We start from the raw sequence: 13,453 nt of genomic DNA, 5'->3' as shown, positions 1-13,453 counted from the left end.
TCACTTTTGAGAATTGTCTTTTCTAAGTGTCACTGAAATTTCTTCCTTCTGAAGAGGTTTTTCAAAGAAAACCAAGAAAATTTGGTTTTGCAACCAGGAAAAATGACACACTGCACAGAGCAAACCATCATTCATTATTTTTCTTTACAAATGACTCTACTGTCTTTCATAAAGGCTGAGTCTCCAGAAAGGACGCCGGGTGCTGCTGTCCACCTCCAAGAGCCCTGCCCACCTTTCTGTCAGGTCCCACAAACCGCCCAGCAGGGCCTCTGTTCAGTGGGGAACTCGGGAAGGAGGGGGCCCTGAGGGGGGACTCGGGAAGGAGGGGGCCCTGCGGGGGGACTCGGGAAGGAGGGGGCCCTGTGGGCCGTGGCGTTCCAGGGGCTGCAGGTCACAGGAGGAACCACCTCGCTCAGAACTCACTTCCAGCACCACTGGCGAACTCTACTATCAACGCTCACAGTAACTGTTTAAGCCATAAGTAAAAGAAAAAAAGGTAAAAGGGAAAGAAATGAAAGAAATGGGACATGTACGTGGGGATTCTGGGCGGCCTGAGCCTTGGATCTGAGGTCTGTCAAGTTGGGGTCTTGCCGCCCGCTCCCCAAGACTGCCCTCCCCCATGGCCTCTGGTGCAGACGGTCCCACACTGAACAGGCTGCAGAGACCCGAATGCGCGGGAACTGTCCCTGCTCCATGGGATAGAGCAGCCAGGACCCATCCCCACTGCCGGCCCCTCCTGGATGCGCCCAAAACCCAAAAAGAATTCCAACCCCCCCCCCCTCACTGCCCCAAGGCCTCCATCTTAAAAGAAAACAAACAAAAGCTTGAGCTTAACACACAGCTGTTCCTGCCAAAATATAACACAAACCAGGAAGCCTAGAGAGCGGACATGGGCTCCAGCCACAGCCCAGCCCCTCACAGCCGAGGGCCACGCACACGGCCAGGCAAGGTGCAAGGGCCCCTCCAGCCAGCGCCACTGTCCCAGATCAGCAAAACCAGCAGGGGAACCGGGCCTCGGCCCAAACCACCATCAGCCAGCTTGGAGCAGCCCTAGGAGTGCCAGGCCCCCTGCACAGCCTCCCCAAACTCCCAAAACAGGCCCCCTGCACAGCCTCCCCGAACCCCCGAAACAGGGCACCTGCACAGCCTCCCCGAACCCCCAAAACAGGGCACCTGCACAGCCTCCCCAAACCCCCAAAACAGGGCACCTGCACAGCCTCCCCGAACCCCCAAAACAGGGCACCTGCACAGCCTCCCCGAACCCCCAAAACAGGGCACCTGCACAGCCTCCCCAAACCCCACAAAACACAACATCACAATTCTAACTCAACAGGACAGAAAATGGGAAAGAGAGGCTCACCATGTGATAAGACACCATTTCTCTACCACAGGTCTTGTCTGACAGGAGCTGTCCCATGAACTCCTCACCTCCCTCACCCTCCTCTGACAAGGCCTCTCCCCTGCCCACCTCACCTCCCACACCCTCCCGACAGGGCCTCTCCCCTGCCCACCTCACTTCCTCCACCCTCTTCAGACAGCGCCTCTCCCCTCTCTGACAGGGCCTCTCCCATGAACTCATAACCTCCCTCACCCTCCTCTGATGGGGCCTCTCCCCTGCCCACTTCACCTCCCACACCCTCCTCTGACGGGGCCTCTCCCCTGCCCTCCTCACCTCCCACACCCTCCTCTGATGGAGCCTTTCCCCTGCCCACCTGACCTCCCTCACCCTCCTCTGACAGGGCCTCTTCCATGAACTCCTCACCTCCCTCACCCTCCCCGGACAGGGCCTCTCCCCTGCCCACCTCACCTCCCTCACCTTCCCCTGACAGGGCCTCTCCCCTGCCTACCTCACCTCCCTCACCCTCCCCTGACAGGGCCTCACCCCTTCCCACCTCACCTCCCTCACCCTCCCCTGACAGGGCCTCTCCCATGCCCACCTCACTTCCTCCACCCTCCTCAGACAGGGCCTCTCCCATGAACTCCTCACCTCCCACACCCTCCTCTGACAGGCCTCTCCCCTGCCCACCTCACCTCCCTCACCCTCCTCTGATAGGGCCTCTCCCATGAACTTCTCACCTCCCTCACTCTCCCCTGACAGGGCCTCTCCCCTGCCCACCTCACCTCCCTCATCCTCCTCTGACAGGGCCTCTCCCATGAACTCCTCACCTCCCTCACCCTCCCCTGATAGGGCCTCTCCCATGAACTCATAACCTCCCTCACCCTCCTCCGACAGGGCCTCTCCCCTGCCTACCTCACCTCCCTCATCCTCGTCTGACAGGGCCTCTGCCCTGCCCACTTCACCTCCCTCATTCTCCTCTGACAGGGTCTCTCCTCTGCCCACCTCACCTCCCTCATTCTCCTCTGACAGGGTCTCTCCTCTGCCCACCTCACCTCCCTCCCCTCCTCTGACAGGGCCTCTCTCCCCTGCACTCCTCATCTCCTGAGATCCTCCTGATGCTGACCTCTCCTTGTCCCAATCTCAAAAGACCCCTTTCCAGATGTTTTTTCCTGTTCAGGCCTCAGCTGTTCTCCAAGGGATCTGCCTACATCCTCATCCCAAACCCAACCATAAACCCTGGGGAACAAGAGCTTCTTCAGTTAGTGAGTAAAGACACCAGCTCCAAACCCTGCGGCAGATGCAGCTGTCTGGATGGTGAGGAGCAGAGCAGAGAAGCCGCCACGGCCCAGCCTGTGGGTGCCTGAGCATCAGTGGGATGTGGATGGCTGGGCCCAGCCGACCCAGCACTGGGTGGTCCCCACGCTGGCCAGCATAGGCTGCAGACCCCGGAGCAGCCCCAGGTCTCCCCACCACACCTGCGCCCTGCAGCGAGCTGGCTGGGGCCACAGGCCAACGTCCACTGGCAGGTCCTCTGGGTCTTTTGCAGCTCTCTGTGCTCAGGTCACATGTCCCAGGGCCAGCACCTCGCTTGGGAAGTCCAGCACATGGTCCAGCCTGAAGAGAGCCCACCAGGTGTGCAGGCCCGGAGCTAGGCCCGGGGCAACCCCTACTTCCTGTTCAAGAACCGCCCCCCACCCCCCACCCCCACCACTGGGCTCCACAGAGCTGCAGGAGCAGAGGGGACCCAGGATTCGGGGGGCCACGCACACAGGGAAACAATTGCCGGGGGCTGGAGCGTAGGGACAGGGGCTTCCTCCACATCGACCTTTCCGGTCCCTCACAGGTGGGGCTCACGTGCCCCTCCATGAGGCAGAAGAGGCCTTTGGAGCCCCAGGTAGAGCCTGGCCACTGCCTGGCGTGAGGAAGCCCAGGGTTTGTTGGGAGCTGTTGCCGGGACCTCGGTGTCCGCCATGGCTGCACTGTACCATCAGGAACTGCGGGTCAGGCCCAGCCACTGTAAATGTCTCCTAAAACTCTGCTCCTGCGGGGCTGCCGCTGGCTTGATTGGGACAAAATTTAAATATAATTAAAATAAAATAAACCAAGAAAAAAGCGGCAGACAGGCCAGGTGCGGTGGCTCATGCCTATAATCCCAGCACTTTGGGAGGCCAAGGCAGGCAGATCAGCTGAGGTCAGTTCAAGACCAGCCTGGTCAACGTGGTGAAACCCCATCTCTACTAAAAATACAAAAATTAGCCGGGCATGGTGGCGGGTGCCTGTAATCCCAGCTATTTGGGAGGCTGAGGCAGGAGAATGGCGTGAACCCGGGAGGTGGAGCTTGCAGTGAGCCGAGATCGCAACACTGCACTCCAGTCTGGGTGACAGAGTGAGACTCCGTCTCAAAAACAAAAACAACAACAACAACAAAAGCAGCAGACAGTTTTCAAAAAGGAAAAACACCAAAACACAAGGGCAGATTCTGATTTCAGCTGTGTAGGCGGCAGGTTCTGCTCCTTGCCGGTCACACACACCTAGACATTCAGTGAGGGAAAACCTGTGGATCCCCGGAGGGGAGACACGCCAGGAGAGGACGAAGGTTCTGCAAGGATGTGGGTCTCCCCGACAGGCACACGCAGCAAGACCCCACCTCACAAGGCAAACCCGCCCCCGCCACTGGCCCCCCACGTGCGGTTGACATAAAGGACAGAGATGATGAGAGCACCGTGGATGGGGGTGGCACGGCAGCTTCAACTCCTGGAGTGTCCTCTTTCTCCAAGTGAGCGCTGAGCAGATGATGTCACACATTACAGCTAAATTCATCATATCTATTATTTCGATTTGTAAATATATGTTTTCAAAGGGGAAAAATGTCTCTCATTTGCACATCTGACCAAAGACTCTACAGAGAGAGATTTATCAGGTCCCTGTAGAACAATGGCTTCCTCACCACATAGGTGCTAAGCACACACATGCACACACACGTGCACACACACGCCGTTGTCCCTATGGGGGGACTTGGATGCCAGCTACAGAGCACCATTGCATGCTGGGAGCCTCACCACATGGAAGCACTGGCAGGCAGGACACAGGCCCGAGGGCACAGAGGTCCCCAGCCCTCCTGGCTGTCCCAGCTCCACCTCTGGCCCAGCACCTCAGGCCCAGGTCGGGCCACCCCCCAGGTCCCACACCCCCATGCCCTCACAGAGGGCCCCTGGGCCTCCACTCTGGCCTCCCCAGCCCATCTCCAATCAGCGGCCAAACACACCTGAAACAGGATTTCAGTCCCGGGCTCAGCCCTTGCGTGGGTCTGAGCATGTGAGCAGCTCCACCGTCCAGGCCACCCCATCCTGAAGCTGACCTCACCACCAGCCCCTGGAGCCAAGCCTGGCCACCGTCATGCCCATGGCCACGTTGCCCTCCTCGCCTGCCTGGCCTCCCCCATGCACCCAGTCCTCAGAGAGGCCTCTGGCGCCACCCCACAGGCACACATGCTCGGCCGCAGGCCCCAGGTGGCTCCTTCCATGAAGACCTGCGAGGGCACCAGCCTGTCTCTTCACAGTGGCATCTGCAGCGTCCACACCAGAGCACAGCACAGTACCGGGCTCCATAAACACCGGCCCCATATTAGACAGGGGGGTCCGTGCCTCGGCCTGGCAGTGCCAGCCCGAAACCCTCCAACCAGTCACCTCCCCCAGCCCAGCGCCCACTCTCTGCACAGAGTGCGCTGCACGGACCGGACCTGCTGAGAAGCACACCCAGCCTCGCTGCCAGCTCTCCATGGCCCCACTGGGGATGCTCACCCGGCCCTGGAGGGAGCCTCCAGGTTCTCTGAACTCCGCGGGGAGCGGGGAGGGAGCCGGAATGTGAACAGTGAGCCCGAGGAGGATCTGGCCAGGCTCACCGGCAGGCGGGCAGTGGACCAACTGTGACACAGAAACATGTTGCCCAGCACAGGCAGCGGAGCCAAGAGACCCAGCCACAGCCCAGGCCTGCGCTCCCCATAGACACACCAGACTCCATGGAGGAATGCCAAAGCAAAAAGCCATCTTATTGGCTAAGTAATGAATCCAAAAGAACACGTTTCAGTGGTTCTTACCTGGTAAAATTCCCGAAGCCAGTTCTTCTGCAGGTTTTCTGGCTGTAAATTAAGAAGAAAAAGAAAAGCCAGTCAGACCAATGGCACAGCCCTAAACAGAGCCAGGACAAGCTCCTGTGAAGACAACGTGGGGCAGGAGCGGAGGCGCAGCCCGGGCCCACCCCGCATGGAGGAGCTCCACCCGCACGGGGAAACCCCAGGCCCACGCGGGGACCCCCGCTCTGTGTGGGGGCTCCACTCTGAAACCCCAGGCCCACGCGGGGACCCCATTCTGTGTGGGGGCTCCACTCTGAAACCCCAGGCCCACGCGGGGACCCCACTCTGTGTGGGGGCTCCGCTGTGTGCTGTCCCAGGGACATGGTGCACGATGCACTCTGTCTCAGGAAAGCTCGGGCAGCGTCGCGCGGCCCCCACACGGGTGGCGAGGAGGGGAAGGCTCTGTGTTGCTCCAGCCTCCAGCCTCCCAGGGAAGAGACGGCTCAGCCAGTAACCCAGCTCCAACAAGCAAGACGGTGGCACCTTTCCACACCTGCCCCTGCCTGAGCCAAAGCCCCTTCACGGGCACTAGACAAAGCTGAGCTTTGTGGAATACAAAACATCATGGTCGCACATGGCATTTCTGTGTGTTTGGGGTGAAGAGCAAGGGGCTTTTATAGAGTCCGTCACAACTGTCAGAATCTTCAGAAAGCACTTGCTAGAGCCATCAACAGAAAACCTACCACATGCCACAGGCGTGCACACACGCAAGGAAACTCCAGCCCCGCCAGAGACCCAGGCCCCAGGAAGCTCCTGGACAGAATCGGAGGAGCTAAGCGCAAGCCTGAAAATGCCACTGCTTCAGGAGAAGGGACAGCCCAGTCGCTCTCCACCCCGACCGCTCCGCTGAGCCCCAGGCCACCTGGCTGCTCCTGGGCTCTGTGCCAGCTCCGGCCGAGGGCAGCACAGCCATTCAAAGCCAAGAGGAGGGAGGTCACCGCGGACGAGGCTGAGCGCGAGCACTCAGCGCAAGCCGCCCACGCTCAGGAAGCACCCCAGCTCCAACATCGCCCACCGTGAGGGGACAGTGTCAGCATCTAAAAGGGCAGAGTTTCCATTTTGCGAGAGAACAAGTTCTAGAGATCCGTGCAACAACGTGAATGTACTTAGCACTAAGGAACCGCACACTCGGAAACGGTTAAGGTGGTAAATTTAATGTTGTGGGTTTTTGCCGCGATTAAAAACAATAAACAAGGCCCCGCCCCCGCTCCCATCGGGACTAAAGCCCCTGCCCTGGTCTCAGCCTCCGTGGCCGTGGGCACGGGGCCAAGGCGTGCAGGCCGCCAGTGCAGCTGGGCCCAGACTCCGCGCCCACGCAAACACAACAGCATCGCAAGGCTGGCCACGCGCCAGGCGCGCTCCTCCGTTCACTTGCTGACGGGTCTAAGAACCCTAAAAAGCAGGAAGACTGAAGTTTAGATAAATTACTGAAAAATAAAAAACCTGACAAGAAACAAGAGCCTCACAGATCACAGGACCGAGCCGAGAACACCCTGGCTCCAGGCTTCAAGGACACACAACCCCGGCACACGCACACGCAAAGGGAGAGAATCACCCACTGCGGCTCTGAGAGCCCCCATGCCCTGCCCTCTGGGTCCAGGGACCTCCTCGTGGGACGCACGCAACCGCCCCAGCAGGAGGGGAGGCCATCAGCCCACACCGCTGTCCCACCACTGAGGACCCGGCAGAAGGGGAGGCGACTGACCCACACCGCTGTCCCGCCACTGAGGACCCGGCAGAAGGGGAGGCAACTGACCCACACCGCTGTCCCACCACTGAGGACCCTCAGCCCACGTGGACAGCCTCCCTCGGCCCCAGCTCCTACCAGCAAGTCCCCATCGAGGGTCCCAGCCCCACATCCAGCTGCAGCTGCGTGCCCAGCAGCCCTGCCCAGGAGCCACCCTAAACACCAAACGCACAAATGTGACAGCGGACACCCGGACACACCATTCACTGTGTGCACCTCGCCCCAGTAACACACGCTCCAGCCCAATTCATGGGTCATGACCTCATTTAAATCGTGGATATGACTTCCCCCAACATTGACTGTGGATCCACTAAGGTTAATAAGCCCAGACAGTCCTAACACAGCGCTCTAAACAAAGACATCCGTGTTTGCTGACTGTTTATGAGGAGGCACTCAAAGGCTGTGAAATAATTAGACCAAAAGTCTAAATGAAAGATGAGAGCAAAAAACACTCCAAAGAAGGAAGAGAAGAAACGTGAAAAAAAGACAAGGCCCTCAAGGCCTTCAGTTCTTGCCTTTGGCACACACCCCAACACTAGTCAGGGCCACTGTGACGGCCGCTGTGACCATGGGGCCCTGCCCAGGGGCCACTTTCTGGCCCGCATGGCGCTGCTGCGTCTGCCTGGCTGACCCCAGCTTGGAAGCTCCCAGGGCCTCCTGGGCCCCATCCCACCATCCCACCAGCCTCCCTTGGCCTCAGTGCCACTGTGTCACTTCCAGGACATCCCCCAGGGGATCCACGCCCTCCCTGTCCCCTCCCCATCCCCAGCCCCTTCCCCATCCCTCCAGGGGATCCACACCCTCCCCGTCCCCTCCCCATCCCCAGCCCCTTTCCCATCCCTCCTGGGGATCCACTCCCTCCCTGTCCCTTCCCCATCCCCCAGCCACTTCCCCCTCACTCCTGGGAGATCAATGCCCTCCCCATCCCCTCCCCATCCCCAGCTGCTTCCCTCTCACTCCTGGGGGATCCACCCACTCCCCATCCCCAGCCCCTCCCCCACTCCCTCCTGGGGGATCCACTTCTTCCCCATCCCCAGCCCCTCCCCCACTCCCTCCTGGGGGATCCACACCCTCCCCATCCCCTTCCCCGCCCCCTCTTAGCAGATCCACCCACTCCCGGTCCCCAGCCCCTTCCCTACTCCCTCCTGGTGGATCCACTTCTTCCCCATCCCCAGCCCCTCCCCCACTCCTTCCTGGTGGATCCACTTCTTCCCCATCCCCAGTCCCTTCCCACTCCCTCCTCAGGGATCTCCCTGCTCTGTCCTTACCTGCTTCCAGTCTACACTCCACAGGCAGCCAGGGTGATTCTCAGAAAACACAAGTGGATCCACCCTCCAGGGCCCTCCTGCTCTCTCAGGATAAACAGCAAAGGCCTTCCAGGTCTGCACAGCCACCAGGCCCTGAGCCCGTGGCCTCCCTGCCCTCCCCTCCACCTGCTTTGCTCTGAGTCTCAGACATTTGGTCCTCTGGCCCCAGGGCCTTTGCACTCTCTCTTTGCAGACTGGCAACAGCCCCCATGCCTTCAATGCTCACAGGTCTGGTCAAATACCGTCTTCTCCATCAGTTCAATATTCCCTGGGTCACTGAGCTTCCCCAGACCAATAGGTGACCCCTAATCCCAGCGTTTTTCCATCCTGAGCAGTGAGGCTGCATCATGTTCCTTCTCTGTCTTCCCTCCATCCAGGAAAAGGACATTTCACTCTGCAGCCCCACAGACCACAGTGTGCAAGTAGCATAGCTTGAGGAGTTGATATGACAAGAAAACCTTTTCAACTACTATTGAGCTCTGGGCAAACACACCATAAGGAAGATTAAGACACCCCCTTCCCCCCAAACCTCACCAAATAACAAACAGGGGGAAGAGGAAGAGAAGGATGCTCCAGAGGCAACAAAACAGGGTCTGACTGCATCCTCGCTCCTGAGCGTAGCAGTCACGGGAAAGGAGGATGTTTGCAGGGCAAGTGTCAGAGAGGGGACCCTGACAGCACAGGGCAGGATGGAGAGGGGACCCTGATGGCACAGGGTGCACCAGAGAGGGGACCCTGACAGCACAGGGCAGGATGGAGAGGGGACCCTGACGGCACAGGGCAGGATGGAGAGGGGACCCTGACAGCATAGGGCAGGATGGAGAGGGGACCCTGACAGCACAGGGTACGCCGGAGAGGGGACCCTGACGGTGCAGGGCAGGACGGAGAGGGGACCCTGACAGCACAGGAGCACAGGGTGCGCCGGAGAGGGGACCCTGACGGCACAGGGCGGGACGGAGAGGGGACCCTGACGGCACAGGGCGGGACGGAGAGGGGACCCTGACGGCACAGGGCGGGACGGAGAGGGGACCCTGACGGCACAGGGCGGGACGGAGAGGGGACCCTGACGGCACAGGGCGGGACGGAGAGGGGACCCTGACGGCACAGGGCGGGACGGAGATGGGACCCTGACGGCACAGGGCGGGACGGAGAGGGGACCCTGATGGCGCAGGGCGGGACGGAGAGGGGACCCTGACGGCGCAGGGCAGAACTCAGGTGACGCAGCAGAACCCAGAAGTCAGAAAGGAAAGACCACAGTGACCCACACCATGTCCACACAGTACAGAACCAAGGGCTGAAAACGGAGGCAGGGAAAGGTGGAACAGAGTGTCTCTGTTACAAACTAACAAAACACAAGTAATAGAATCTATTAAATCAGCAAGTGGGGCCCAGGAGCTGAGAGGCTGCCTAAGAATCATGATACCTTCCAAACCAGAGCATTCATAAACGTGCTCTAAAATTAAAATGTATTCTTAAACGCTACATTCTTCAAGTTTAGAAAAGTTTTCTTATCCTTAGAGGAATTGTAGAGCTTTATCTCTTGCACCAATAAATATTTATCTCAAATTCAGAAGTTCCTTGAGTTTCACTTCAGTGTCTGTTTCTCCTGACAATTTGAGCAGGATTAAATTTAACTGGTAAAGCACAGCCTGTCCTCCTTGCTGGAGCTCTGCAGACTGGGATGACGTTTATTCCACGTGGACAAGCGTTCTTTCTGGGTAGTGGGAGCTGGAGTGATCTGTAATTTTCTATAGTGCATATTCTGAAGGGAAGGGGGAAATAGACCTTATAAAATGATTCCATTTTAGTGAGAAGTACTAAAAAACTGAGATGATCTTTAGCGTGTTTGCTATACAGCCCCTAATAGAGAATACCCGCACGAGAGACCAAGATGCCAGAGGCAGCCTGGCCCACAGCCGCCCAGAAGGCCCAATTCTTCCCCTTTGTAGCTTCGGAAGGCAGAGACGTCAGCAGGAGAGATTGAGGCATTTCACACTGCTGAGGGAAGAGGCATTAATTGACAAGCAATACTAGGACTAGTTAAATATTTACTTTAAAAATGCTATATTAGATCCTTTCTTTATTCCACAAAGAAATTAAACTCCAGATGGATTCAGAAGATATGAACATAAGACTTGAAACCACAAAGGAATCAGGAGAGAAAATAAGCAAATTGCTGTCGTCGTGGTAGAAAAACAGCCTTTCTAGACACAAAAGGAAAGAAAGGACCTCTGAGAGAGAACGTGCCTGTAGATTACCACCCACGGTGAACGCACTCAGTAGTGGATGACAGAAAGCTTTCCCTCTAAGAGCAGGAACACCAGGATGCCCGCGCTCATCACTACCATTCAACACTGCACTGGTAGGCCCAGCCTGGGCAATTAGGCAAGAAAATGAAAGAAAAGGTACCCGAATGGGAACGGAAGAAGTAAAATTATCTCTGTTCACAGACTATATGCTCTTATGTATACAAAACCCTAGAAATTCCACCAAAAAATTGATAGAAATAAGGCCGGGTGCAGTGGCTCATACCTGCAATCCCAGCACTTTGGGAGGCAGAGGCAGGTGGATCACCTGAGGTTAGGAGTTCAAGACCAGCCTGGCCAACATGACAAAACCCCGTCTCTACTAAAAATACAAAAAATTAGCCAGGCATGGTGGTGCGTGCCTGTGGTCCCAGCTACTCGGGAGCTGAGGCAGGAGAATCACCCGAATCCGGAGGCACAGGTTGCAGTGAGCCGAGACTATGTCACTGCACTCCAGCCTAGGTGACAGAACCAGACTCCGTCACAAAAATTCAGCAATTCAGCAACGTGGCAGGATATAAGATCAACACACAAACAACACTAACAATGAACAATGTGAAAAGAAAATGTTTTAAAATCCCATTTATAACAGCATCGAAAAGAATAAAAAACTTAGAAATAAACTTAACCAAGGAGGCAAGACTTGAACACTGAAAGCTACATAATGTTGCTGAAAGAAATTCAGATATCCATTCCATGTTCACAAACTGGAGTTAACGTTATTAAGATGCTGATGCTACCCAAAGAAACCTGCAGATTCAATTCCATTTATATCAAAATCCCAATGACTTTCTTTTGCAGAAACAGAAAAGTCCATGCTAAAATTCATATGGAATCTCAAGGGACCCTGAATAGCCAAAAATAGCCTTAAAAAAGAAGAACAAATTGGAAACCTCACACTTCCTTATGTGGAACTTACTACAACCTACAGTAAGCAGTCAAAACAGTGTGGTCCTGGCACAAGACAGACATGTGGACCAATGGAATGGAATAAAGAGCCTTGTAATATGGTCAAATGATTTTTGACAGTGGTGCCAAGACCATTAACTGGGGAAAAGAACAGTCCTTTCAACAAATGAGGCTGGGAAAACTGGATAACCGCATGCAAAAGAATAAAGCTGGTTTCTTACCTTACACCACAGACAAAAATTAACTCAAAATGGATCAAAAATATAAAACTATAAAATTCTTAGAAGAAAACATAGGGGAGAAACTTTGTGACACTGGATTTGACAATGACTTCTTAAATGCAATATCCAAAGCACAGGTAACAAAAGGAAAAACAGACAAGCAGGACATCAAACTTAACAACTTTTGTGCATCAAAAGCCACTATCAATAGGATGAAAGACAAGCCACAGGATGGAAGAGAACATCTGCAAGTCATGTGTCTGCTAACGGGTTAATATTCAGAATATATTTTTAACCTTCTACAACTCAACAACAAAAGGACATACAACCCCATTAAAAACGGGAAGAGGACTTAAACAGTTTTCTAAAGAAGACATATGAAATGGTCAACGTGCACATGAAAGGATGTTCATTATCACTAATCATTAAGGAAATGCAAATGAAAACCATAATGAAATGCCATTTCACACCCATTAGGATGGATAGGATGGATATTATACAAAACATTAAAATTGAAAAGAGAAAATAATAAGTGTTGGGATGAGATGGAGAAATGGGACCCTTGTGCACTGCTGGTAGGAATGTAACATGGTGCCATCGCTATGAAGAAAAATGGCAGCTCCTCCAAAAATTAAACAGAATTACTATACAGTGAAGCAATTCCACTGCTGGCTATATTCCTGATGTGGTTTGGCTGTGTCCCCACCCAAATCTCAACTTGAATTGTATCTCCCAGAATTCCCATGTGTTGTGGGAGGGACCCAGGGGGAGGTAATTGAATTATGGGGGCCAGTCTTTCCCATGCTATTCTCGTGATAGTGAATAAGTCTCATGAGATCTGATGGGTTTATCAGGGGTTTCTGCTTTTGCTTCCTTCTCATTTTCTCTTGCCACTGCCATGTAAGAAGTGCCTTTTGTCTCCTGTCATGATTCTGGGGCCTCCCCAGCGATGTGGAACTGTAAGTCCAATTAAACCTCTTTTTCTTCCCAGTCTCAGGTATGTCTTTACTGGCAGTGTGAAAACGAACTAATACGGTAAACTGGTACCAGGAGTGGGGTACTGCTGAAAAGATACCCAAATATGTGGAAGAGACTTTGGAACTGCATAACAGGCAGAGGTTGGAACAGTTTGAAGGGATGAGAAGAAGACAGGAAAATGTGGGAAAGTTTGGAACTTCCTGGAGACTTGCTGAATGGCTTTGCCCAAAATGCCGACAGCAATACACACAGTAAAATCCAGGCTGAAGTGGCCTCAGATAGAGATGAGGAACTTGTTGGGAACTGGAGCGAAGGTGATCCTTGTTATGTTTTAGCAAAGAGACTGGCAGCATTTTGCCCGTGCCCTAGAGATGTGTGGAACTTTGAACCTGAGAGATGATTTAGGGTATCTGGTGGAAGGAATTTCTAAACAGCAAAACATTCAAGAAGTGACTTCAGTACTGTTAAAGGCATTCAGTTTTCTAAGGGAAGCAGAGCATAAAAGCTTGGAAAA

The 13,453-nt window shown here is 55.0% G+C and overlaps 1 protein-coding gene across 1 annotated transcript in view; it reads right to left on the bottom strand.

The window, feature by feature from the left end:
• INPP5A (inositol polyphosphate-5-phosphatase A) overlaps nucleotides 1-13,453 on the bottom strand; it is a 257,862-nt gene that overhangs the window by 172,149 nt on the left and 72,260 nt on the right. Inside the window, exon 2 of the mRNA XM_016919658.4 lies at nucleotides 5,436-5,477. Coding sequence (XP_016775147.1) covers nucleotides 5,436-5,477 — 42 coding nt within the window. The remainder of the gene's footprint in view (nucleotides 1-5,435; nucleotides 5,478-13,453) is intronic.

This window comes from Pan troglodytes, chromosome 8 (genome assembly GCF_028858775.2).
Source record: "Pan troglodytes isolate AG18354 chromosome 8, NHGRI_mPanTro3-v2.0_pri, whole genome shotgun sequence".
NCBI lineage: Eukaryota > Metazoa > Chordata > Mammalia > Primates > Hominidae > Pan > Pan troglodytes.
The sequence above is the reverse complement of the archived record's forward strand: the minus strand, read 5'-3'. Positions and strand labels throughout refer to the sequence as shown.